Source organism: Exophiala spinifera (assembly GCF_000836115.1).
Source record: "Exophiala spinifera strain CBS 89968 unplaced genomic scaffold supercont1.7, whole genome shotgun sequence".
NCBI lineage: Eukaryota > Fungi > Ascomycota > Eurotiomycetes > Chaetothyriales > Herpotrichiellaceae > Exophiala > Exophiala spinifera.
The window spans coordinates 2,437,982-2,463,204 of NW_015622519.1; the positions used below are offsets into that span (position 1 = coordinate 2,437,982).

Below are 25,223 nucleotides of genomic sequence, written 5' to 3' on the forward strand. Positions count from 1 at the left end.
TCCATCGCGCATTTTACTCTGTAGTATTTCCTCCTAACACCATACACTCCTCGTATTCCCGGGAGACCCAGAGACAGGAATCATAGATGCTGACGGAAACCCGGTGGTGGTCTCGGTAGTACGGCAGAAGGCCCATGTCTCCCTACCGTTTCCCAACCGGGCGGAGACGCGGATCCGCGGGTCCATGATCCACACATGAATTGCTCCACTAACCATGACATTTGGTCTTTTGCTCCCAGAGATCCAAGGAAGGCGATCGGCTTCTTAAACGAGATATAGTGGCCGTCAATGCTCGAGTGTAGTCATAGGTCATATCTAACGTCCTCGATCGTCTCTCATATCCCGCAATAACCAAGCCCTATATCTATATTGGCTCTTGAACAACGAAAACCATGATCGGCAAGCTCGATCAAAAAGATGCCTTCGACGTAGCGGTGATAGGGGCGGGATTTGCTGGTGTCGTGGCGGCCCGAGATCTCAGCAACAAAGGCCATTCAGTAGTCCTTCTCGAAGCCCGAGATCGCGTGGGCGGACGCACGTACGTGGACAAAGGGTTTGACGGATCAGTCGACCTGGAATACGGTGGTGCCTACGTCCACTGGACGCAGCCGCACGTGTGGAACGAGCTCTCAAGACACGGCATTCCGATACAGCCTCCTCTAGAATGTAACAAGTGTTACTGGCTGGCAGACGACCAGGTACACTCTGGCACGACGGCCGAGTACGAGGCAGCAGTTGGGCCTCTACTAGAGCGATTCTTCTGCGACGCTCGGGCCCGATTCCCCGTACCGTTCGACGTGACGCGGTTGGACAATAGCGACATTGAGAGGCAGTGCTTGCAGGATCGGGTCGATGAGCTCAACCTCACCGTGTACGAAAAGGACCTGTTGGACGGAGTACTGTCTGGCGTCGTCCATTCTTACACGAAGCAGGGCCTGGCCCAGCTCCTGCAGGCTGTAGCGACATACTTTGGCAATTTTGGAGCCTTTATCGAGACGGCTGGGACGTGGTCCATTCAAGGAGGCACTAAGCGCCTCCTCGACGCTATACTGGACGAGTCGACTGCCGAGGTACGACTGTCGACACCAGTGAGCTCCGTCGCAGACGACGGCGAGGGCCAAGTGAGGGTGACAACGCGGGCTGGAGAAACCATCCACGCACGCTCGGTGATCGTCGCTCTCCCACTCAACACTGTCGGGGACCTGAAGATCACTCCCGAAGTGCCAAAGCATGTGCGTGCCATGATCGATCAGAAGAATCCCGTCATGGCCACGAAGCTCTGGGCTCGCGTCCGCGGCGAGATCGAGCCGTTCACCACTTTTGCTCCTGTCGGCAAGCACCCGATCAACGCGGCGAGGACCGAGAGTCGGCACGACGGTGACACATTGGTGTTTGCCATGGTCTCAAATGCGGCCGCAATTCGAGCCGATGATCGTGATGCTGTGCAGGCCGCCCTACAAAAGTTCGTGCCCGACATCCAAGTCGTCGACACGGCGGGCCATGACTGGACAGTGGACGAGTTCTCCAAAGGCGGTTGGATGATGCATCGGCCCGGCAATCTCACCGTGGCTGCACCGCTGATGCGAAAGCTGCATGGTCGCATCCGGTTTGCAGGGAGTGATATCGCCACGATTGAACCGGGTTCGATAGAAGGAGCCATTGAGAGCGGCGCTGCTGCTGCACGCGACGTGGCCATGCTATTGGAGAAAAGTCAGGAGTGAGCATGCTGCATCGGGTCCAAGAGGGGCCCGGCTAATCTTGAAAATGAGAACTGGTAAATGATGTCTTAGGAAGAGTTTGGGGACAACCAATAAATATACATAATGGCCCCGTAGCGGGCTTTATGCCTCAGCATTTGACGCGTCTAGATTATGATGGATGAAGCTCTGTCTTCTTTTAGAGTGGTGAGGCCGCCAAGAATTAGGAGTACTCTGTGCTGATAAAGGGGATAGTACGCTTCAGTCCCCCAGACCTAGACAGAATTCTTGATGCGTGGATGTGGGAGAAATTGGTAAACAAAATACTTGGTTTCTTCGACTCACAGCGAAGCATGATTTCTTGAGCTTATATAGAGTGTCCTGGCTTCAGCTTTCACCGAGTTGTCCTGGTCTAAAAGCTGTGCTTTCAGGAACCACTTTCTCCCTTCTGTCCTTTCCAGCCACGTCTTGATGAGTACGATGCATGGCGTTGTGACAGCAGAGCGATAGTTAACCTCCAAACTTGCTGTGAGCAGCCATGATTTTCCGGGAGAGCCAGTCTCTCGACAACCCTCCACACATAGACCTAATGCCTCGTCGAACAGGGAAGCCAGGACACCGCCATGGAGAGTGTCCCGGTATCCGTTGACGCCACTCTCAAGCTGCGCAAACACGACAAAGTACGGATCTTGCGGACCCTGAGCAGGAGTATCTACAGATGTTGTAGTCTGAGGAGTTGGATGTTGCAGATCCTCCTTTCGCATCAAGGCAAGCATTCGCGGGATGGTGTCGTGGCTGTTGATGGTTTTGGAAAAGAACAGGTCGGAAGTGTCGTTCGGAGTGATTTTGTGTCTCGTCAGGAAAGGTACAGGCTGATAACGGCTCTTCTTGGAGAGGTATGGGCTCACAAAGGGAAAAGATGAAAAGAAGTCAACGTCTTCTTGTGGAACCGGAATGTGCCTGAGCATCGTGAGGTAGCTTCTGTCCATGGCCGAATTCTTTCTGCCAGTACAGAATACCCGTAGTCAGGCCAAGGCTTTGATATAGTACCTATTAGACCTGTCGTGAGGAGAGTAGTGGTCACATGAGTCCGTGATGCCGGACCGGGAACCGCGGAACCGTGGCAGCATACATAGGTAGATACACAGAGAACATCCGGAAGTCCATTTCTTGGGCAGAGTTGAATACTGTCAAAGTGGAGCAGTAATACTCACACAGTTATATTCATGGAGTGACTTTCGCTTGGGCTGAAATTGGGAGCGATGTCTCACTAACTTCTCTACATTGCCAGATCTTGTTGTCTAGAAGTGAAGACGATCGCGTCCGCATCGTAGGCTTACGCGATTCTCAGATGCGACCCTGGTATAAATACACTATGAGCACTTGTTGTACGCAGAGACGCGGCTAAGTAAAATATACTACATCTCCAACACCAGGTCACATCTCAGTCCTGGAGAGACGTCTTCCAGTCCAGTTATACTATATTACCTCGCTAGGCAAGTATGGGGAGATTTCCGTCCGACACATGGTAAAGATGGAGGCTAGGTCCATCAAACATCCGTCTCAATAGCAACGCCTCCATCCTCATCGTCATCATTCGCTTCGGCCTCTAGTTCTGGGGAGCTGCTGTTCCGCCTCCTTTGGATCTGTTCCTCCTGGTTGACTTGAAGGCCATTTTTAGCCTCGATCACCGTCTCTATATCCGCTTTCGTCTCTTCTTTTTCGGCAGCTTTCTTCTCCGCTGCACTCTTGGTTCCGTTCTTTTGCCACCCCTTGCTGGCATTAACAAGAGGAGTATCATCATTAAACAGTCGCAGCAACATGGCCTTGCGATCCTCTTTGGGTAACATCAGGTTGACGCTCATTATGGACTTCCACAGCGGAAAGACCATGCGCTCACTCAACCCATCAGGGTCGTCGCTCGGCTCGACGACAAGGACACAACATCCCATTTTCACGGCGAGGATCTGCTCACCGACCTCGCCGAGATTCTTGTACTCGTCGCCGTTGAACCTGGGGAACATCTCCACCAGTAACCGTCGCAGCGTTTCTTTCTTTTGCAGTCTCACTATCCGCTCTGGTCCAACCCACGTCTCGAGGAGACGTAAGCCGTCTGTCTGAATACGCCAAGGGCACACTTCCGGAGAGGGCGCATCTTGCTTCACAAACATCTTGACGCCGGCGTGGACAAATTTGAGACCCTTGCCTTCGTTCTCGGTCAGGATATCCTTGGCGAGCGCGCTCGTGTAGTACATGTTCTTCGCTGGGACACCGTCGGCGTTACGGACCATGTACCGATCCTGGGGGAAGCGAGGGGAGAGGTTGTAGAATTCTCTGATCTGCTGCAACTCAGGCAGGTCGGGCGAAAGATATTTGAAAGGTTCTTCGAATGGTTGCTCCCGGTTCTTCTTCTTGGGAGGCTGGCCCGGACGAGGCGCTTGGGCCGTGATGGCAGGAGTACTCCTACCCGTCGTACTTGTATTCGCAGTGCCGTTGGGAACAGTGTCGTCTTGTTCGCTCTTAGCGCGTTTTAATGGAGCTGCGTCTTCCGTGTCTTCGTCCTGATCCAAACGCTTCCTCTTGCCTGGAGCGTCTGCGTCAGGTGGAGCTGTGCCGTTGACCGAATCGATCGTTCCGTCGGGGGCGGTCTCAAGCTGCACCGCTTCACCTGTAGTGTCGACTGTTTCTACCTTTTCTGGCTTTGGCGTTGCCGCGGTTGAATTTGTCGAGCTTGTCTTCGCTTCAGCACGTGCCTTGATTTCGGACTTCTTCTCGAGGATCGCAATGAAAAATGCACCGGTATCCTGAGTATGAGGAAACACTCGCATGGCACGTTCTAGATGTAAATCCTCCTTCGGGGGGAACACGCTTTCGGAGAGTCTGCTCAGCCCTTCTTCGCCAACAGTGGCTTTTTGCTCTCGGACTGCATCGTAATCGTTCCATATCCGGCCCGACTTGTCCATCACTTTCCATGTCGTTAGTCCAGAAGTCCGCTTGAGCCCAGGCAAGTAATCTTTTGTCTCTTGGAGTTCCACGAATTTCTCGCCGCCACATCGCAGGATCGCTTCAGCCAGTACTGCTTCGTCTTCGACCGGGTTCATACTGCATGTCGAATACACCACTCTTCCTCCGACCTTCAGCATTTGCAGCGCTCTTATCAGAATCCGCACCTGTGTAGAATGCAGGCCAAGGCCATTGCTGGGAGTCCAGTTTTTCCAGATCTCCATGTTCTTTCGCACCGTTCCATCCCCGGAACAAGGGACATCGGCCAGGATTCGATCAAACTTCAGATATCTGTTGTGGACTGGCTTGCCCGATGAATCAGGCAGGGACGGAATCTTGATAGAAGGGAAGATTGTGGCGTCGTGGTTTGTGACGATGATGTTGGGTGAGCTCAGTCGCTTCACCTGATGGACCAACATGTGTGCACGCTTGTAATCAACATCGTTCGCAATGAGAAGCCCAGTTGATCGTCCATCGTCTGCAAAGTCTTCGCCTTCGCGCTTGTCAAGACCGTTGGCAGTATTCGCGGCTACCTGTCTACTCCTCTCCTCTTCGCCAGCATGTATCATTTCAATCAGCTGCGCAGACTTACTCCCAGGCGCTGCGCACAGATCAAGGACCGTCATTCCAGGTTTTATATCCATAAGCAACGGCGGAATCATGCTAACCACCTCTTGACGTGTGATATTCCCCACATCGGTCTCTGCGACCAAAAATTTCTGGAAGCTGGCGAACGGAGGGAATCGGCGGATGACATTCTTGGGCGTGGTCATGAACCATGCCAGTTGGTCAGGGTACCAGCTCACTGGTTGAGGAGTGTCGACATAACGGCCCTCGTAGGTTATGGAGGTGATTTCGGGAATATAATAATCTCGCAAGCGTTGCTGCACGGCCAGTGCATGAGCTTTGGAGCCAGTGAACCGAAAACTGTTGGGAAGATCTCTTCTCATAGCCGCCCAGAAATCATCTCTCTCTTCGTCCGGTATCACCCCGAGGGTATTGTAGTATTCCTCAAACTTTTCGTTGGTTCGACTGATCTCGGCCTTGTTGCCTCGATTGTCCTGGCGAGGACCGCCGCCGCCACGGTTGAAACCACCCTAGACGCCGTTAGAACTTCCAGATAGAAATCACCGGATCACATTACCTTTCTGCCGCCTCTTCTACCCATTGCGACAAGAGAAGAACCTAGAACAAGGAAGTGGCCGTTCTTATGGGCAGTTGAACCGCAAAGTGCAAGGAACCAAGTAAACGTGGGGAAATTTTAAGATCTCGCCCGACTTTCCCTGGACGTTGGAGTCGATCCACAGTCGGCGCTCGGAGCTTCAGCCTTGCGTCGACCCTTCTTCCTCAGCCTTGTCGGGCTTGACAGTGAGCCTTTCTCTTCACAGCGATGCATGGCTGGGGCAAATGCTGCTGGCAGTTAGAGTGGTTCTAGTTGGAGCTTATACTGATAGCAAGATTCTCTGAAAACTCTATCAATTTGACTCAACCCTCAAGTCTATCCTGTCCACATTTGCTGCCGACGCTTAACTTTCCCCGAGTACCTCAACTGAATTCTTGGTTTTCCATTCTTTGACCAGCCCTCGGTAATCTGCTGGCAGATGTGGCTTGAAGATATTGTTCCATATTCCGCGTTTTCTCAAATTTCCCAATTCCAAGTCTTGCAACAAGATGTCCACGTATGGGACACTGTCAAACACAAGGTCTGGATATCTTTCAGATGCGCCGCCGCATTCCTTCGGGCGTCTCAACATTCCATACACGCCGTGCAGTATAGTGTTGTATCTGACAGCAGTGCTGTCAATATGTCTTGCCTGAAGATGTTTCAACTTGTCGTTGAAGAAGGCAAAGATCCACAGAGCCTGGACTTGAGCAACCACAACTGCATGGATTGAGGAATGCGCCCCAATGAAGGCGAGATTCTTGCTTTCGAGGGCATGTTCATCGGGTGACACCATGAACCGATATTTATGGTCTGATAGGAGAAATGAGGTGGCGATAGGCTGTTGTTTTAGATGAGGCGCATTGCTAGTTCTCCTTGAAAGTCCCCGAAGATATTTCACCTCAGTCTCAATCTCGGATTCAGCCTTGTGAATGTCTAACATGATTGCTTTGTCATCATGGTGTTGATCGGGTACCTCGAAAGACACTGTTGGTTTAGACCTCCATCCTGTGCAGCACACCAAAGCGTCAGCATGTAGCGTTTCGCCGTTTGAGAGGTTGACCTTCTCGGAAGACAACGACTCCACGTCGGCAATGTGAACAGTGATTTTGCCTTCTCGAACAAGGTCAAACCAGTTTGTCTCGTAATTGTGGATGCTCAGTGAATTCCCCATCCAGAACGGCGTTGTCCATGGTTCGAGTTTTTGGAGTTCTGGGTGAGTATGGTAGCCGATTACGCGCTTGATATGCCGATCTAATCTGGTCCAAAAAAATTCACATATCGTATTGCCGATTGACGTACGATGCAGGAAATAATGCCACCAAGACATAGGGCCCTTCCGACCGAAAAGAGTCGGGTCAAATGCCATGAAGAATCTCGTTGCAGACATCCGGGCTAGGGATAAGTTGAACGGTCCATAGTTGAACGACTTCGGCCACACATAGCTTGGGCCACCCCCAGATGACCTGATGACCATACGCACACGCGCACCAGAGCGTGCAGCATCATAACACACATCCCACGCCGACTTGTTCCCTCCAAGCACAACCACATCCTTGCAGGCTGCCAATTCTGGTGCACACTCCTTAAGCTGCTTAGAATGTATCCGGAGGCCTTTGAAGGTTTCCTGTCCTGGTATCGTCGGGAGATATGGTTCAGAGGTCAATCCAGTTGCGATGACCATCTTATCAGTGATTATAACCTCCTTGGACGTGGCTCTTGGGTCTGATCTCAGTAATGTGACCATCCATCGACGGTCATCTTGAAGTGTCGCTCCCTCCACGATTGTCCTCGGTTGAAATGTATCATCGATTCCATAATGCGTCGCAACATCACGCAAGTAGTCGTGAACCACCTGACCAGGGATATGGGTGCCCGGTGTGGCCCCGTACTTTTCGGGCATCATTGGAAAGTCACTGAACTCGTAGGATCCCAGAACATTATTCGTTTTGAGTCTCGGATACAGTCTTTCTTCAGCCCACGACCCGCCAAGCGATTGTGCCTTGTCCACGATGAGGATTTCAGCCTCGGGTTTGAGCTCAAGGTAGGTCTTTGCCATACAAAGACCATGAATGCCTGATGGAGATATCAGTCACATTGGTCGCGGTACAGGCCTCAATGATCCACTTACCCGCACCCACAATGAGCAACTCGATTTCTCTAGCCATGCTCGAGCAATAGGTTTTGACACTCTTCCAGGGTCCAAACAGCCGGCACAAGGATCGAGATATATAAATACTTTTACATCAAGAAGCGGTAATACTCTTTCACCGGTGAGCAATCTTGGCACCGCATTGGTCTCTTGTATTCAAACGATCTTAAGCGTAAAATCCAGCATTCTTGTCAACGTTATTGCACGGTCCGTAGCCAACCCGAGGCATTGTAGCGCTGCATATGAATGTATCACTTACGTGAGAGCGTCTGCTGGCGTCGAAAATCGCAACACGAGCATTGAAGACGAGAGTGATTCAACCCCGCTCACTCGGATACGTACCGGGTAGAGCAAGCGGACGTGGGACATCGTACTCCGTGCGACATGTGGATGCCAGCAAAGCAAACGCCGGCAGTATCGACTGGTCAAGATAGTAATCCGTGTCCAGGATTCGCCACTGATAGCATCCACGAGCTAGTCGCCGGACTGCTGTTCTTTGGCTGGAAGCTCAGGGTCAATCAGGACCAGCATTGCGCTACACGGTGCATGAGGCCCATCCTAGCTCTGGAGGACGAGAACAGCCCTATCACACCGTTTGTCTGGGGCGCAACACGGTGCTGGTGAAACAAATCTGCAAATACAAACGAGGAGAGATTTGGAAAAGAGAGAGAAGTGTTTGCGCTGGGTTGTTCAATCTTTCGGGAAACCTTCCCTGCTTGAGGTGTAACCAAGGCCCCCCACCCCGTATCAGCCAAAGTTGTTTGAGATGAATGCATCTCTGTCCATCCTGCCTTGATGTTATCACAATGTTCTGTCTGAATGCCGCGCCCAAAGGTCACCGAAGAGCTGCGGCGGCGCATCGCAAAGGCTTGCTTATATTGTCAGGCCACGAAGCAGAAATGTGATGGTCTGACGCCATGTGCCTCATGCTCCAGAAGAGGCCGGTCGACCTCCTGCGCGTACTCCTCACATGTACGATCTTATGGTGCGCATCGTCGGCGGTTTTCGAAGCCAGTCCAAGAGACAAATTCTGGTCAATCCTCAACAGACCTGTCTGCGACATCGTCGCCTCAGGATTTTATGACAAGGCATTCCCAACTTGTCCACGATGCACCAGCTCAGTCTACCTTTGTTGAGGTCTCAATTCCCAAGCTATCTCACAAGCTATATGATACCAATGGCAGAACAAGTATGTCATAAGTCCGTTCTCTGTCATCGCTGGCCACTTGTGCGTTCGACGATATACTTACGGTGCGTAGTATATCTTGGAGATTGCGCTGCTCTGTCGTTTCTTCGACATATTCAGGAAATCGTGGAAGGAGAAGGTGGATTTTCGACCGAAGTTTCGAGTGTGCTAGCAATGGAAGAGCTCCAACCTCATCGCGGCACAGATTTAATGGCGGACCACTTGTGGAATTCGACAGATCTTGAGGAGCTTGTAAACGTATTTTTCGCTTCGGTACCACACATCCATACTACCTGCTGAACCATTGCTAATACTTCCGGGCAGACCTGTGGCTTATTGGACATTATCGAGCGACATAGATCGGAAGACCTACTAAGACAGTTGATAGACGACGCTAAAGGCATGAGCAATGGGAGCAAAGCGGTCATTTTTCTTGTTCTTGCTTATGCAGCTCAAGCACGCAGCAACAGCGTGCTGGACTATCAAATTGCACAGCACTATTACCACCATGGTCGTCGAATAGCACTCCTGGATTTGACCGATGAGCCATGCCTAGAGACAGTGCAGGCATTTCTGTTATTGTGCCTGTATATGCTAGCCTGTTCTCAGAGAAACGGTGCCTATCTCCAACTTGGAATTGCAATCAGTGCCGCCAAATCTCTCGGCATGCACCGAGATATGCTGGCTGCAGAGAATGGCACACAGGACAGCTTTCTGAGGTAAGTGTTTCTTCAAGGAGAGATCGTGCCCGATGCTGACAATGCATGTGCCAGGCGCCGAATTTGGAGGACTCTCTGCTACCACGATGTACATTTTTGTGCCATGATGGGCCGTACACCCTCGACCATCACCACCGACTCAGCACCATTTGACAGCTTGATATTGCCCTCTAGTTCTTCGAAAAAGGATTCAGACCAGCAGCTGGCCCTCCTAGAATCCGCACGCGCCTTTACATATATGCAAAGAACAGTGACCGATATTTACACGAAGCGGTCAGTTTCTCTGGGATTGCTGCAAGAATTAGCCCAGGAACTGCAGCAGGCAAGCTCGAGAATACCGTCGACACTGCGTGTCATTACATGTTCGGATAATCCAAGTCAACTATGTGTCATTCGTAATGCCATGGTGGCATGCAACTATTACTTCAGCATGATGGTTTTATCCAGGCCTTTTCTCGTCACTTGTATCCACGCCAAGCTGAGCCGCAGCAAGAATGCTTCCATGGACAGCACAGGTACCTGGCAAGACGATGATGGCAAGGTCCACAGCGACATCCTGCAGGGAGCGATGACTTCCATTGACGCAGCAACATTTACAGTGCAGTTGTTACACGAACTCCTGGCGGCTGAAATGCTCTTCAACAATATGCCTCTTCCAATGTGAGTGTGTTCATAATTCCTCCGACGCATGCTGATATGATTAGTGCTTGGGTATTTGTTTCAGCTTTGACGATATGCTCTGCCTACTTTGGCCGGATTGGAAATCTCTGTGAGATGGAAAAGTCCATTCAACAAGCCGATGAGATCTTGGCCCATTTCTCCAAGCACAGCAGACAGGGTAAGCGATATGGACTGATTCTGAAGAAGCTGTCGAAAGCAGCTGCCGGGCACCTACAGGCTATGAAGCATAAGGAGCGACAAGCTCGTAATATTATGATGCCGGAGCTGTTCAGGCTCAACCTGCCAGCCGCTAAAGGCAGGACTGGTACTAGTTCGCAGACTTTGGACAGGGGTCCTGAGAGGATATTGTCACACAACATTGGAGAGCGGGTAGATCCTCACACGGCGAGTGACACTCCTTTACTCTTCAGCACCGAAGCTGTAGGGACTATACGAGGACCATCACCACTCGACTCCTCCTCAACACTGAACGACGCCTCTTTGCTAGATTTGATCCAATCTTATGGTGACTCCGCCAGCTTCTTTGCGACCGCCGATTACAACTTTAACAGCTACCCAGACGATCTTCAGTTCAATCTTGATGACGCAGCGGATATTTGGGACCTTAATTGGGGAGGATCTCTTCTTTAGATCGACCATGTTTCTTAAAGTAAACGAGAAGTCACATGGGCAATGCTAGATTTTGGTTCGCCGTTACATACAGTAACATCTGTTGATAGCATGGTCTGACCTCTCATCCACACCATTCCACTAATGCAGGGCTCTCCAATGGTGATGCCCCAAGTGCTGACCTTCCGGATAGACACCTCCGACCGGATACGTACTCAAGGCCCCGACTTCATATTTGTCTTCACATTTATGCGGTAACACAGCATCACTGACGAAACACAACGACGGCATCAATAGCGGCAAATCACATATCATCGACCACAAGAATCGGGAGGCAAAGCCATCATCATATCAAGCATATGTAGCGAAGAGCACGACCGGCGCAACATCCCAGCTCAATCACTAATGAGAATGCTTTGAGACGTCGATTTGGATTCCAAAGATTCTCAATACCCCGTATATCCTTATCACAGAATCACAGAATCACAGAGAGACGGTCTTGTCTCACAATGGAGCCAACGAAAGTCGGCGTGGCGCCGCTTCTCGACCTGTCCAAGTATCCGCAAGCACAAGCGTTTGTCGCTAGATGTTGCGAGTTCTTCGACGAGGTGAAAGATCTGTACGCCATTACACTGCCTTGTCCTCCATCTCCTATTCGATATTACCCATTCGTTGTTCACTGACTGACGAGGGTACAGAACCCCGGGCGCCCCTCTCGAGGCACGGCTCAATCGTGATTATGGTCCCGGCAACGCCTACTACGAAGATTTCTGCAAATTCATCAAGGCCGGACTAGACGAGGGTTGGGCCGCGACCGCCGAGCTCGACGGGCCCAAGTACCGTCGGTCACGCATCGTCGCTCCGTCGGCAGAAACGCACTTCATATCCATCACCACCGTGTACATGGAGTCACAGGAGGAATACCGGGGCCAGTACCACGCCCATCCGTACGGGGAGATCAACTGTGTGGTGCAGATCGATGAAACCGCCGAACTCAAGGGCATGCAAGGCTGGCAAGGTGCTGGATGGACGTGTCCTGGACCAGGGACGCACCACTACCCAGAAGTCAGAGGAGGTGCATTGGTGGCGTTATTCTTTCTCCCCGCGGGTCGAATCAGTTATGCAGCAAAGCCCGGGGACCCACAGCCTCACTGTTTGTGAATCAATGTTCCGTAGAGCACTTGCAGCACCAACCAATACGAGTAGGATGGCAGTTATATAATTATTCCTCATCCGATATATGACAAGACCAGCAGCACCAACACATGAGCAATTACTCACTTCGGCTCCTCGGGGCGAGAAAGCCGCCGAGGGGATGGATGATGGCACCATCCACAGCTAGTGGAGTAAACGGGGTTCGTAGCGAGTTTGCCGTGCGCGAAAGACGAAAGATCGGAGTTGAGCACCGCATTAGGTATTTACAGGAAGGGCGAAGAATACTTGGAGTTGCATATTCTCTCTCATTTCTACATGTAGAACACGAGCACCATAGCTGGTTCATGAGACAAGTGCTTGATTGACGGTTCAAAACCAAAGTATATACTGGCTATTACTGTTCTGTTGTCCTCCGCCCTTCGTCTTTCTCCGTCTCGCCTTCGACAACCTCGGCACGGTCTCAATACGTAGTTAATCAGCCTCGCCTCGCTCAGTTTCAACATGGCCACAACGACTTCCATACCGACGTACACCATTATCCAAGCCGACGGCCTCTATCCGGTAAATAAACACTTCCCGGCTTCGTCGCTCTCTATACTACTCTTCATAGTCTTTGCCACTGACGATACCACACACAGGACGACGTGGTCGAGCAAAAAATCTTGAACGAGGCCCCCACGCACGAATACCGAGTGAGGTATGTGCAGACTGACCTGTGGCCTCCGGGGACGGTGGACGCCAAACCCTGGTCGGCCATCGAAAAAGCCCTAAGAGACGAAGTGGACGGCATCATGGTTTTGAAAATGCGATTTACGGCTGAAGACCTGGCTCTGTTTCCGAAACTGAAAGTGTAAGTCCGAGTGTGTATACACTGAGTGCCTGGATACCCTACTCCGTGCACCTCAGATACTTTGTTGTACAGCAGCAGCAACTCACGGAGATGTTAAGGATTGTACGCATGGGTGTCGGCTATGACAGATTGGATAGAGTGGCACTAGCGGCTCGAGGAGTCACTGTGTGCAATGTTCCAGGTACAGACTCACCCTCTAGATCCATGGAGTGTCAAATCCCCACGGTCCTCGAGAGACCTCCCCCCCCCCCCTCCCCTCTCCACTTTTTCCCCGGCCTCCCCTCGACCATCTACCAACCTAAACGTGACCCCCACTCATACGTCCACACACACCTACACACCTATACACTACCTAGGTACACTTACATCACACATATCCGTACGCCGATACGAGATATTCACCATCATACTCGCACTAATACTCGTTGGTACTGACCTTTATTCAAGACTACGGTACGGCCGAGATCGCCGACCACGCACTCGCGCTGGCGCTCTCCCTCCGCCGCGGGGTCCTTCTGCACCACGACCACCAGCGAGGCCCGCAGCCTTCGCCGTGGGCATACATCGAGTCGCCCCTCGTCGAGCGCATCCAGAAATCCACGTTCGGCATACTGGGCCTGGGCCGCATCGGCACGGCGGCCGCCCTCCGCGCCAAGGCGTTCGGGTGGAACGTCCTCTTCTACGACCCGTACAAGCCCAACGGGACCGACAAGGCGCTGGACGTCGAGCGGACCAAGGACATCCGCGAGCTCTTCCGCCGCTCGACCACGCTGAGCATCCACTGCCCCTGCACGCGCGAGACCCGCGGCATGGTGGGCTACGACCTGCTCAGCCTGCTCCCGCGCGGCGCCGTCTTCGTCAACACGGCGAGAGGCGAGGTCGTGGACCTGGACGCGGTAGAGCGGTGTCTGAAGGAAGGCATCATCTCCGGCGCTGGCCTCGACGTGCTTCCCGAGGAACCCATCCCGGAGCCGGCGCACCCTTTGATTCAAGCCTACAGAAACAAGGAGGACTGGTTGACCGGACGTAAGTAGCCCATTCTTCTTCGGGTGACGCCCCTTTTTCCCTTTGCCATTTTCCCTTCCATGTTGAGCGTTTCGCGTTTCGCCTTTCCTTCTCCTCCTTGTCCCTTTCCTTTCCTCTCCATCCCGCGTTCCTTCGTTTTCCATTTCTTCTCCTCAAGGCACGCGTCTCTCAGGAGCTAGTCCCCCAAACATTCAGCATCCCAACCACCACAGTTCATCATCGATGTTCGTTGTACAGCAACGAAACCCAAACAATGAGGATAGGAAAGAACAAAACTAACTCCCGAAACCATAGGTATGACACTAACTTGTCACACGGCCTTCTACAGCCCAGGAAGTTTTGTCGATATCAGAGTCAAATCATGCCAGACGATAAAAGACGTCTTGATAGACAAGCTTGATAGCAATGTCATTACACCAGATATGGACTAAAAACAGAAAATTTATGTAGATAATCATCAAGAGTGATTGATCCACGTATACATAGACACTGACACAGACACGTATACATACATCGCAGAAAACTCCATCGCCGAGATTCCATCATTTGTGATAACCATCCCAGGTACCGTCCATAACAGTGGATCATTCGCATCCAATATAAACCCCATCGAAACGTCCTCCGCGAACTCGTGCATTTCCGTCGACGTCGATTTCGAAGATATCATCCCTATACTGAACCCCGACCTAGCAGCTTCTGAGTTGCTCTATGAAAGCGAGATTTCGGTCGAGATTTGGCCTCTAAAAGACTAACAAGCTCATCGCCATCAGAGCCTGGGAAGGCTTTGTGGATGAGTTTGAGGCAAGATTGACCAGATGGGGTTCTTATCGCCGCTCCATGCTCAATGAACGCTCTCGCCGCTAAAAATGCCTGCTGCCTACCGTCTTCTGATTGTGGCTGTCCTCCTGGCCTCGTCAAAGAGCTTGGGTGTCGCCCTTTGTAGTTGGGGTCACACTCCAGCTTGAGAAACCCGGTCCATGGAGTTGTGCTAAGGATGCGCAAGTAACTCTCTTTCTGATTCGGGTTGGCACCGTTTTCTAGTAGAGCAATGATAACACGGTAATACATATCAGCACGACCCCGTATAACAGATGTGCCAATAAGATCAAAAAGCTGGAGGGAAAGGTCGAGGTCGACTTCGTTATGCTTAGGAATTAGCTCCATGACGTGTGTCTCGTCTCCAGAGTCTATCAAGTCTCGGAATAAACGTTTCATCGAGCCGATATCATCTGGCATGAAAAGGTATCCATAGTCATTGATTAGCGAAACCATTGCCTGGAAGACTTCAGGCTGTAATGTGCTGGGCGACGCTGTCCATTCTCGTAGTTGGCTTAGAAATAAACCATAGAAAACAGCCCTTGAACGTTCCAATGACTTGTCATCTGAGCTCTCGGGATGATTTGGGGGGAATGACATCTTGAGCTGAGCGAAGAAAGCCTGACATAGATACCGGCGTGTGTCAAAGGTGAACTCCAAGTGGAGTGCCAGTAGCCGCTGTGCTGAGCGGGACATAAGAAAGTCCCGTACACTTCGGTGTAAGTAGTCCACGCTGTACTCTGCTGGCGTGTCTTTGTCGCCTAACTCGAAAACCTCAAGTAATCCTCTACAGCGACCTTCCACGCGCCTGATGAGCATGAGATGTCGACTTCTGATAATGTCCTTTGCTAGAGGTTCCACCGGAGTCGCGGCGGCAAAGTCAAGCGTTTCTTCTTCCAAAAACCAAAGCGTCATAAGAGACATTCGAGGAATAGTGAGGCCACTGTACCCAAGGACAATTTGGAAACATGCTGCTGCGTAGTGGCGCTGATGACTAGGGATGCTTTGGAGAATGCGACGGTAGAGTTCATCTAAATCAGGCGGGAGCTCTCGTAAGCGAGTTACGAGCACGGCCATTGAATCGCCTTCGATGAGTCCTTGTTTCAGTGATCGAATAACCAGATATACCCAAAGGAAAACTCCTTGAGCTTTCTCGACGATCTCCTTTATCACGTCATTGCACGTGGATGGATAAGCGGCCTCCAAGGTACCAAATTCTTTGATCTCGCCAAGTTGATCCACTACAAAGGCTTCGATGTCCTTTCGTGTTAAGCGTTCCATCCGCAGTTGGGGGAAATCTTCGAATCCGCTTTCGAAAACTGGATACCGCCGACTCGAAACGCAGAGTTTGACGCCGCAGCAGGATGATAACTTGACCAAGAACTCTACGAGGTCTGAATGACAACGTTGATCCCCCTCGAACTCATCAAGACCATCGACAAATATACAGAATCGGTAATCTCTGTTGCCGTTTTCGAGTAATTTGAGCAGCGTGGTTTCTAGTTCTGTATTGGTCCATGATTGTTGGTTAGATCCCAATGTGGCGGCACGCCAGCGAGAAGGAGCTGCGATGGGAATCAAGTCCGGAGCCTGTCGCAATAGGTCATGGATTAGCGACCGGAGGAGCCCACATCGCGATTTTTGCATCTCTGTGCCCGCGAGCCAGAAAAAGCAGCTTGCTGTTAGTAAAGGTAGGGGTTTTGACCACACATGCGCTGCGAGCTTAGTTTCTTCGGCTTCATAGATGAATCGCATAAGCCTAATATTGTCAGTGAGGAGCACCTCTGTCTTGGTTGTTGCAATCCTACGTTGACTTGCCACTTCCAATCTTCCCCGATACCCAGTAGAGGCCCGAGGACTCGAGTTGGTCTTCGAGCCATGTCCTAAAGTTGTGTCCCGTATTCGCACCCTCATCTGGTTTGTTGAAGACCCATCGACAAGTCTTTTCGTGAGCCGGATGTATCCGTAACCTTCGTTCCTCGATCTGTTGAAAGTAAAGGCTATCGAGGATGAGGTTTCGGGCATGCTCTTCATTATCAACACCGATGCGAGAAGTGATGTCGGTAGCAACAATAGAGAGTGCGTTCTGCTTCTGTGTCGACAGTGTTTGTGCGCTTTCTCGACTCGCATGAGTTCGCTCCCGCGCGAGGTGATTCACCAGATAAGATTTCAATTCAGCATTTGAATCGCGAATTGCCTGCAGTATGCTGATTTCGACCCGTTGGCTTTCGTCTAGCAAGCTTCCAATATCTCTTTTCTGGTTCCCACTGCGTGAATCAGCAACAAGTCCCTGAAGCAGAAGAAGATACTACCTGATCACCACTAGCAGGTGCAGAATAAGTTGCGACCGCTGCTGATCCAGTCTGCGTTGCATCGTCTCGATCCCTTCCTTGTGCCAGACGATCTTGAACGCTTGTCGAAAAGATTTAAAGGAAGACTGCCCAGGACGACCCGAGATTCCCTCTAGTACGTGCTGAAATTCTGCGGCAATCTTCCTGCATTCTTCAGAGACTTCCCTCAAGGCGGACTCGGCTTGTGTTGGTTTTTTCGTGTTGTCGCGAGAGATGTCACAATTTTGTATTTGACCATTGAGTTCAGCAACTCGTCGAGTTACAGCAAGCAACTCTTCGTGTTCAATCAATGTGCCTTGGGAACTCTCTGCAAGGTCGCGTTGTTTCGACAACAACTTGCAGCCGAAGTCTAGAAATTGGATGATAGCAGCAGCAGCTCCCAGAGCACTCACCGGATCCAGGACCATGTCGTCGAATTCTGTTTGTATGAATCAAAACTGAGATATTTTTCTGTACCCGGCAACTTCATGTTGGAGGTGTTGATTGAAGTCAGGCCGAAGTCAGGCTGAAAACTGATCAACTCAGCCTCAGCGCGGGGATGGCCACATCTGTCGCATCCAGAACAAGCGAACCAAGCATCGTGAGGCAACTAGAGAGCTAAACATTCACTGGTGACCCTGATTGGCATTCACATTAACTTCTCTCCAGAGCGAGAAATCAGTTGCTATTCCGTATGTTTTGAGGATGAGGAAGCCATTTCATACTGATAACAAAACAAAACCACACAAATGCCGGATGGCGAAGTATCATCAAATCTTACGTTAGTAACGGCCTCAAGGCCTTTTCCATTCGTATCCATACTCTCACATCTGCACACTTGTGGGGCCATTTTTCCACGGCCTCAACTCCTAGCAATGCAAAGTTATTTTTCAACCCCAACGCCGCGCTGCAAAGCAGATAGTAACCATTTAGAAGACCCAGCGGTAACTGGCATAACGACCCGCTGTCTCACTCTTTCGGATGATCTTGACCACGTTGCCTCTTTTCAGGCCTAGATACCTGGCGACAGGATCGCTATATTGAATGCGTGGCAGTTGAGTCTCCTTCAGTCGGTATCGATCGAGCAGAACCTTCTTCTCTTCCGCGCTAAGTAAGACATGCTTCGGGACCAATTCATGTCTCGTGATGTTGACAAGCAGATCCTGCTCTTGGAACCATTCTGCCGTTATCCCACGTTCTGTCAAGGGCTCGAAGGCTCGGAGGGCAGCGCCGGTGACGGGACCGATGGTAATGAAAATGCCGGTCGTAAATTTATGCTGGTCAAGATGCTGAGCGAATGCGCGCAGGTGTTTGATGCCGATAGTGGTTTCGGGACTGAACTCGACCCAGATTGTGCCTGCGGTTGTCGAAGGGTTCGGGTTTTTGGCAGTCGCTCTGGGAGTGTCGCGCTTGATCATCTCCTCGGTAGGAGCAGCCTGTAGTCTCATCATCCTCCGGCTATGGGAGTCAGGGTCAGCAAAGTGAAAATGGTCGCCGAGAATTGAAACTCACTCTGCGGTCCCGGTTTGTCTGTCGCAATAATTGCGCTGAAACTTGTCTCGAGAGATGGTCAGTTCCTCTTCAGAGATAGCATATCCCTGATTGGTCGTCAGTAATCCCAAACAGGCCCGTATCCTCTGATTCATCACATACGCGGTCGACAAGCATCTCGAGGACTGTTTTCCATGTTCGCCATAGTCTCGTGATTTCTTTCTCCGCGTCTACCGACAGCTTTGGTCTGTCGTCGTAATCCATGTCTGATATGAAGCCGAGGCGATGACTGATCCCGCGAAACCAAGGGAATGTCTGTTGGATTGGCGGCTTTGTTCTCACAGTGCAGGCGCTTCACCAGCATTCAGAAAAAGTGACTATGCTTGGCGGGAAAAGCATTAAAAAAGGACGCGCTACAGACACCCAGTATTGTCTTATGTAAGGATTGACCGCTCAGGCCGCTTTATACAGCCCTTTTTCTGTACGAAAGGCAGCGTCACCTTCAACCTATGAATAAGGGAAGCGACACGTAAAGCGGCGGGATCATGGGCCCGATCGGGATTGAGCACTTGGCGAGATTTTCCAGGGACGTTGAGCCACACTGGATTTTTCTCCACACCGAATGGGTGAGCGAGACCTCGCGACAGACACTTTTCTATCCCTCACCGGTTCAATCCTCACAAGAGTCTCGGCCGAGGTCCCTTGTCGCTCTTTCTTTACATTATATTGTTGAGATTCCTTTTCTGCACCATGCGATCTTAGTATGGACTAGCCATTATTATATCGCATACTCCGCCTCCATCTTCGTTCGCCCGTCGTTAACTTGTCGCAATCATGGCCGATTCTGAAACCACCCCTCCTGCCACGAATGGCGCACAAAAGGCTCGTCCAGAGAAGCCTGATGAGGCCAAGTTCAAGGCCGATGTAGCTAAAGCCGAGAAAGAGCACGAAGCGGCTCAGGCAAGATTTGTATGACACCGGATCTGCGCTCTTCATGGACACACATTCTAACCTTTCGTCAGCAAGCTGCCAAGAACAAGTTCGACACTGCTCGACCCGGAAAGTCCTCTCCTGCGAATGATCGGTTCAGAGAACTCGTCGAGGAGCAAAAGGCCATTCGCCAGAAGCAGCAGGAACACAAGGCAAGCAAGGCAGGGCTTCAAGAGAAATACAACAAGAACGAATCCGAAATCAAGAAGTGGATCGCCGAGCAAAAGGATGCTCGTTCTCGAGCCGGTTTCAAGAGCGTCGAAGAGATTGACGCCAAGGTTGCCAGCCTCACGAAGCAGGTCGACTCGGGCAACATGAAGCTCGTTGACGAAAAGAAGGCTCTTGCCGAGATCTCTGCCCTCAAGCGCCAGAAGAAGACATTCGGGGGCCTGGATGACTTGCAAAAGAAAATCGACGAGAAGAAGGCCGAGAATGCCGAGCTCCGAAAGTCCTTTGACAACCAAGAAACTCGGGAGCTGTCGCAAAAGTATGAGACCAACCAAAAGGAGCTTGACGATATCAAGGCTACTCGCGAGGATGCCAACAAGAACATTGACAACCTCCGAGCAGAAAAGGACAAACGTTACCAAGAGCAAAATGCTACCTGGGAAGCCATCAAGTCGATCAAGGACGCCTACCATGCTCAGCGCAAGGCTTACAAGGAGTACGAAGACCAACTCTACCAGCAGCGACGTGAACGCCAGAAGGCTGAACGCGAGGCATATGATAAGGAAAAGCGCCGCCGGATTGCCGAGCAGAAGTTGGAGGAGGCCAGTGAACCCGCCTTCTTGGACGAGATCCGTACCGCAGAAGGTCTCATCCGCCACTTCGACCCCTCGTACGCTACCGAGGGTGGCGAGAAGGGACCTGGCCAATTTGCAGCCACTGCTCAACGCACTGTTGACGAGTCCGGGTTCAAGGGTATGAAAGTGATCAAGAAGGACGATGAAGACTTCTTCGTTGGCGGCGGAGGCAAGAAGAAGGGCAAGGGTAAGAAGGGCGGTGCGGCATCGTCTAATGAAGGACCCTTGAACCTGAATGTTGGTATCTTTGAGGAGCTGGCCAAGGTTGGCGTTGACCCACCGAGCGCACAAGCCGACGTGCCTGTTGTTGTAGAGAAGTTGAAGGCCAAAGTGGCTGACTGGAAGAAGGAACAGAAGACCCAGACGGAAAAGAACATTGAAAAGGCCCGGAAGGAGATCGAGAAACTGGAAGTCGACGGCACTGAGGCACCGGCTGCTGCTGCGTGAGTCCTGTATAGCACTGGGGCGGAGAGAACCTGAGAAATCGGATCCGTTTCGGGATCCTAAAAGTCCGATCCAGCTGGCATTGGACACCGGAAGTAGCATTCACAAAGACAGATTGAAGCGACACCTAAATTCCACAGATTGAACAAGGCACTGTGTTTAGTAGGAGACATGTACTCTGTGCTCTGTCCGCTCCTGGTTTCCCGACGTGAAGAGTCTCCAGCGTGTTATTTACCTCTCTTTCCTCTTTTGGATTAACTCCACTATCTCCGTCTATACATTTATCCCGACGTCATCTGCAGCGACTCGACCCTCGGCGACTCCCCGATAACTCTCTACAATCTTTTCTATTCCATCTCTCATCATCATTGTCCTCTTCACGGAGAATCCTCTCGCGTCAAGAACACTCCACGCCAGGCCTGAACATAAAGAAAAGCCTCTCAGTTGTCCCAGTCCGCACCACCCCTCCCCGTCCAAGATGGCATCCGTATTCCGTCCCGGCGCCCTCGCCCTGATCACAGGCTCTGCCTCAGGGGTAGGGTTCGCCTTTGCTCAACACTGCCGTCGGCAGGGCATGCACCTTGCTCTCATTGACAACAACGCCAGTGCCCTCCAGAAAGCATCTCAAGTGCTTTCGACGACCCGCAGCACCGACAAACTCCAAACGCTGACTTACGATATGGACGTCTCTGACATTTCAGCCTGGTCCAAAGTCAAATCGGAACTGTCTTCGAAATTCTCGAACATCGACCTCCTCATGCTGAATGCCGGCATGTCTATTCGCACGTCCGAACCATGGTCGGACCCCGAGTACTTCCACCAGACATTCAGCGTCAACTTCTTCGGCATCGTACACGGCTTGACCACGTTCCTGCCAATGGTTCAAAGTGCTTCGGGCCCGTCTGCCATCGTCCTCACGGGATCCAAACAGGGTATCACCAACCCGCCTGGCAACCCGGCTTACAATGCCACAAAGTCCGCCGTCAAGACCGTGGCCGAACAACTCGCGTACGATCTGCGGACCGAGTCGTCGTCGATATACGCTCCCCAGGTCTCGGTCCATCTACTTGTGCCCGGGTGGACGTTTACTGGACTCAGTGGCAACCAAGGCCCCGTGCCGGACGAAGAGGCACTGGCTAAGAAACCTCATGGTGCGTGGCTGGCCAGTCAAGTGTGCGAGTACGGGGTCAAGAAGATGGCCGAGGGGAAGTTCTACATTATCTGTCCGGATACAGATGTCGACGAGGCACTCGACCAGGCCAGAATGACATGGGGTGCTGGGGACGTGGTCGAGGGACGTAGTGCGCTGAGCAGATGGGACGACAAGTACAAGAACGAGGCTGCGGATTGGATTTCGAAGGAAGCTAGTAGGAGGCGAGGAGGGCAGTAGTGGGGAGTAGATCTAGGCGAGAGTTACTCGGCTGGTTATAAACTCGTCAAGGTTCTAACTTGCACGAAGTAGCTCTGCTGTACTCCGTTTACACTCAGTTTCGCAACTGACAAAGAATGAGATCTCATGTGAACTTCAGCCCTTTTTGATAACGCCTTGCTGCTCAACCTCACGCGCCTCGACTTCGTGCAAAGTAACCTCCGTACGACTTGTGGCTATCTTTCCCCCGTCGTGAGATGTCCCGATAGATCGTACAAGGTGATTGAGGAGCGAGAAGTGAAGTCGTATTCCCCACCAGTACGAGTACGAGATGTGTCCAGGAGCCTCAGCCGTGCGGAGACATTATCACAATCCGGGATCTTACACCAAATCTCTCGTACTGGGGTTTGAACGGCATGTTCTCTTCCTGTTATTCTCATAGATAAACAGAGATGTCGCTCTGAATCGAGAGATACTTTCGTACACATGTCCTTGATCGTGATGGCGGAATCTCACTCAGGCCTTTATCTTTGATAGAGCTTTATGTCTTCTCGTACGAGATGTGGCCGTGCGATAAACCACCAGCCAGCCAGCTAGTCGTCATCTGTCTCAGCCTTCGTTCTCTGTGACTGCGATTGTCCCGTCTCCTGTGGAGGGAGGGCCGACTGTACGCAAGGGGTTCTTCATGATGGCCTAGACCACTGCCATTCTCGTCACGGGTCTCTTGTATATCGTCTCCGTACGAGTACGACGATGTTGTAAAGCGAAGACTAGTAAAAGGGCCGACAGTGTCCGCGACCTGCGAGCCATATAAGCCGTGGTCGAGAACGTCCAATATCTGGCAGATGGCGAGCCTCCCGGACACGCCCTACCAACCGTTGCGCGTCGTCGAGCCGTCTGAGAGCGCTCCGTTTCACTATTCCAGAATGAAAAACAGGTCGACCTTGTTCATCCGCGCGACCGTAGTCACAGTCGACGCACAGAACACGATCTGGCTGGACGGGGCGGTCTTGGTCAACGGTGACCGGATCGCGGCGATCGGGAAGAGTGCAGATCTTTTGAGCCAAGTCCCTCCCAATGTCGACGTCGTCGATGTCTCTGGCTGTATCATGCTACCCGGGCTGATCAACACTCACGCTCATCTGACCCAGTCCCTCTTGAGAGGTCTGGCCGAGAACGTGTCACTGCATTCCTGGCTGTGCGATTCGATCTGGCCTCTCGAGGCCAACTATGAAGGAACCGATGGCTATGTGGCCGCTCGATTGACCATCGCCGAGATGTTGAAGGGTGGCACGACCTGTTTCCTCGAAGCCATGTTGACTCATAGAAGCGGGTTCGACAATGTGGTTCGGGCGGTAGAGGAGATGGGCGTGAGAGCTTGTCTGGTATGCCTGTCCCTGTCCTCCCACCCCTCTTTTGAGATTTCTGGGGAGTTCCACACGAGCCCTGAACACTTACAAGTTTTAGGCTAAACTTGTCAAGCCCGAAACGCCCGGCGTTCTGATCGACGTTCGCGACAGAGACGTCTCTTGCATGTCTATAGAAAGCGCCGTGGCCGCGCACAAGAGATACGACGGGTCCTACGGAGGACGGCTTCGCGTCTGGGTAGCCGCCGGCACCCCAAGAGGCTCAGGCGAAGCGTCTCACAGGGCGATCGGGGATTCTTGTGCCCAGCACGACATTTCTCTGACGATGCACTGTGCGGAAGCACCGGCGGATCTGGGCATCTATCGCGACAGCTATCATTGTTCGCCCGTCGAATTTTGCCAACGCACTAATCTGATCGCTGGTCAAGGACAGAGCCGGAAGACTGTGTTGGCTCACATGGTCAATTTAGATCTGGAGAAGGATCTGCCGATCTTGCAAAGGTACCAGCAACAACAAGATCCAACGTCGCAAGAGGATGTTGACAAACATGTGGGCCTGGCATCTCGTCCGTCGGTGTCGGTCGCTCACAATCCCAGCTGCAACTGCAAGGTCGCGTCAGGCATTGCTCCTGTGCCTGAACTGCTCGCGGCCGGCATCAACGTCAGCCTGGGCACCGACGGGGCACCGTGCGCCAACACTTACGACATGATCCAGGAGATGAGGACGGCCGCCCTGATCCAAAGAGGCAGCCGGAACATAGCATCGCTCATGGAAGCGGAGCAGTTGATCCGGATGGCCACCATCGACGGAGCCCGAGCGTTGGGTCTCGAAAACGACGTGGGAAGTCTCGAAGTGGGCAAAAAGGCCGACCTTGTCGTGCTGGACACCTCAAGTCTCCAGTGTTGTCCGTTCGACCCGGACCAGGTGCCGAGCGGCGGTGTCGACCCTTTGACCACCGTCGTCTACTCTTGCACGGCGGCCAATGTCAAGACTGTGCTGGTTGACGGACAGGCCGTGGTGAACGACGGCCGACTTGTCGTCGCAGACGAAACCCAGATCAAGGATGCTGCGCGAAATGTCATCAGACGCATCCGCGAAAAGTCGAGCATAGCTGCATTGAAGCCACAGAGAAAGTATAAATGAAAAAAACGATAAATGCACCAAAGGTTTTCTTTTCAATGTATGGCATAATTAACATTTCTGACGGAACAACCACGCGGTTACATGCAATAGCATGTTTCGACAGTGGTCAAATATTTGTTTAAAACGCTCTGATAATCTCTCCCAGTCAGTGTAACTTCTGAGCCTTGCCATCCATATCCAATCTGTATACGTTGCGAAAGAACTTGACTTCAATCTTGGTTTCGTCGGA

The 25,223-nt window shown here is 51.8% G+C and overlaps 12 protein-coding genes across 12 annotated transcripts; 7 read left to right on the top strand and 5 right to left on the bottom strand.

Annotated features, from left to right (window-relative positions):
- Nucleotides 1–392: 392 nt before the first annotated feature.
- On the top strand, nt 393–1,721 carry PV08_09890 (uncharacterized protein; the record flags this gene model as incomplete). Its single annotated transcript, XM_016384205.1, has 1 exon — nt 393–1,721. The coding sequence occupies one exon, from the start codon at nt 393–395 to the stop codon at nt 1,719–1,721; it is 1,329 nt and encodes a 442-aa protein (XP_016232828.1).
- A 317-nt stretch (nt 1,722–2,038) lies between these two features.
- On the bottom strand, nt 2,039–2,686 carry PV08_09891 (uncharacterized protein; the record flags this gene model as incomplete). The annotated part of the gene is made up of 1 exon (XM_016384206.1): nt 2,039–2,686. One exon carries the CDS (start codon nt 2,684–2,686, stop codon nt 2,039–2,041), a length of 648 nt encoding a protein of 215 aa, XP_016232829.1.
- Nucleotides 2,687–3,247: 561 nt separating this feature from the next.
- On the bottom strand, nt 3,248–5,868 carry PV08_09892 (uncharacterized protein; the record flags this gene model as incomplete). The annotated part of the gene is made up of 2 exons (XM_016384207.1): nt 3,248–5,797; nt 5,845–5,868. The coding sequence occupies 2 exons, from the start codon at nt 5,866–5,868 to the stop codon at nt 3,248–3,250; spliced, it is 2,574 nt and encodes an 857-aa protein (XP_016232830.1).
- Nucleotides 5,869–6,226: 358 nt separating this feature from the next.
- Nucleotides 6,227–8,030, bottom strand: PV08_09893 (uncharacterized protein; the record flags this gene model as incomplete). Its single annotated transcript, XM_016384208.1, has 2 exons — nt 6,227–7,938; nt 7,994–8,030. The coding sequence occupies 2 exons, from the start codon at nt 8,028–8,030 to the stop codon at nt 6,227–6,229; spliced, it is 1,749 nt and encodes a 582-aa protein (XP_016232831.1).
- Nucleotides 8,031–9,122: 1,092 nt separating this feature from the next.
- Nucleotides 9,123–11,230, top strand: PV08_09894 (uncharacterized protein; the record flags this gene model as incomplete). The annotated part of the gene is made up of 5 exons (XM_016384209.1): nt 9,123–9,203; nt 9,321–9,458; nt 9,525–9,919; nt 9,974–10,579; nt 10,624–11,230. 5 exons carry the CDS (start codon nt 9,123–9,125, stop codon nt 11,228–11,230), a joined length of 1,827 nt encoding a protein of 608 aa, XP_016232832.1.
- A 488-nt stretch (nt 11,231–11,718) lies between these two features.
- On the top strand, nt 11,719–12,370 carry PV08_09895 (uncharacterized protein; the record flags this gene model as incomplete). The annotated part of the gene is made up of 2 exons (XM_016384210.1): nt 11,719–11,828; nt 11,908–12,370. The coding sequence occupies 2 exons, from the start codon at nt 11,719–11,721 to the stop codon at nt 12,368–12,370; spliced, it is 573 nt and encodes a 190-aa protein (XP_016232833.1).
- Nucleotides 12,371–12,865: 495 nt separating this feature from the next.
- PV08_09896 (uncharacterized protein) lies at nt 12,866–14,248 on the top strand (the record flags this gene model as incomplete). The annotated part of the gene is made up of 4 exons (XM_016384211.1): nt 12,866–12,925; nt 13,003–13,214; nt 13,313–13,395; nt 13,662–14,248. The coding sequence occupies 4 exons, from the start codon at nt 12,866–12,868 to the stop codon at nt 14,246–14,248; spliced, it is 942 nt and encodes a 313-aa protein (XP_016232834.1).
- A 661-nt stretch (nt 14,249–14,909) lies between these two features.
- PV08_09897 (uncharacterized protein) lies at nt 14,910–17,814 on the bottom strand (the record flags this gene model as incomplete). The annotated part of the gene is made up of 3 exons (XM_016384212.1): nt 14,910–16,815; nt 16,865–17,323; nt 17,369–17,814. 3 exons carry the CDS (start codon nt 17,812–17,814, stop codon nt 14,910–14,912), a joined length of 2,811 nt encoding a protein of 936 aa, XP_016232835.1.
- Nucleotides 17,815–18,315: 501 nt separating this feature from the next.
- PV08_09898 (uncharacterized protein) lies at nt 18,316–19,141 on the bottom strand (the record flags this gene model as incomplete). The annotated part of the gene is made up of 3 exons (XM_016384213.1): nt 18,316–18,844; nt 18,899–18,984; nt 19,040–19,141. The coding sequence occupies 3 exons, from the start codon at nt 19,139–19,141 to the stop codon at nt 18,316–18,318; spliced, it is 717 nt and encodes a 238-aa protein (XP_016232836.1).
- Nucleotides 19,142–19,711: 570 nt separating this feature from the next.
- PV08_09899 (uncharacterized protein) lies at nt 19,712–21,117 on the top strand (the record flags this gene model as incomplete). The annotated part of the gene is made up of 2 exons (XM_016384214.1): nt 19,712–19,846; nt 19,900–21,117. 2 exons carry the CDS (start codon nt 19,712–19,714, stop codon nt 21,115–21,117), a joined length of 1,353 nt encoding a protein of 450 aa, XP_016232837.1.
- A 475-nt stretch (nt 21,118–21,592) lies between these two features.
- Nucleotides 21,593–22,504, top strand: PV08_09900 (uncharacterized protein; the record flags this gene model as incomplete). Its single annotated transcript, XM_016384215.1, has 1 exon — nt 21,593–22,504. The coding sequence occupies one exon, from the start codon at nt 21,593–21,595 to the stop codon at nt 22,502–22,504; it is 912 nt and encodes a 303-aa protein (XP_016232838.1).
- Nucleotides 22,505–23,409: 905 nt separating this feature from the next.
- Nucleotides 23,410–24,994, top strand: PV08_09901 (uncharacterized protein; the record flags this gene model as incomplete). Its single annotated transcript, XM_016384216.1, has 2 exons — nt 23,410–23,868; nt 23,951–24,994. The coding sequence occupies 2 exons, from the start codon at nt 23,410–23,412 to the stop codon at nt 24,992–24,994; spliced, it is 1,503 nt and encodes a 500-aa protein (XP_016232839.1).
- Between the last annotated feature and the right edge of the window lie 229 nt (nt 24,995–25,223).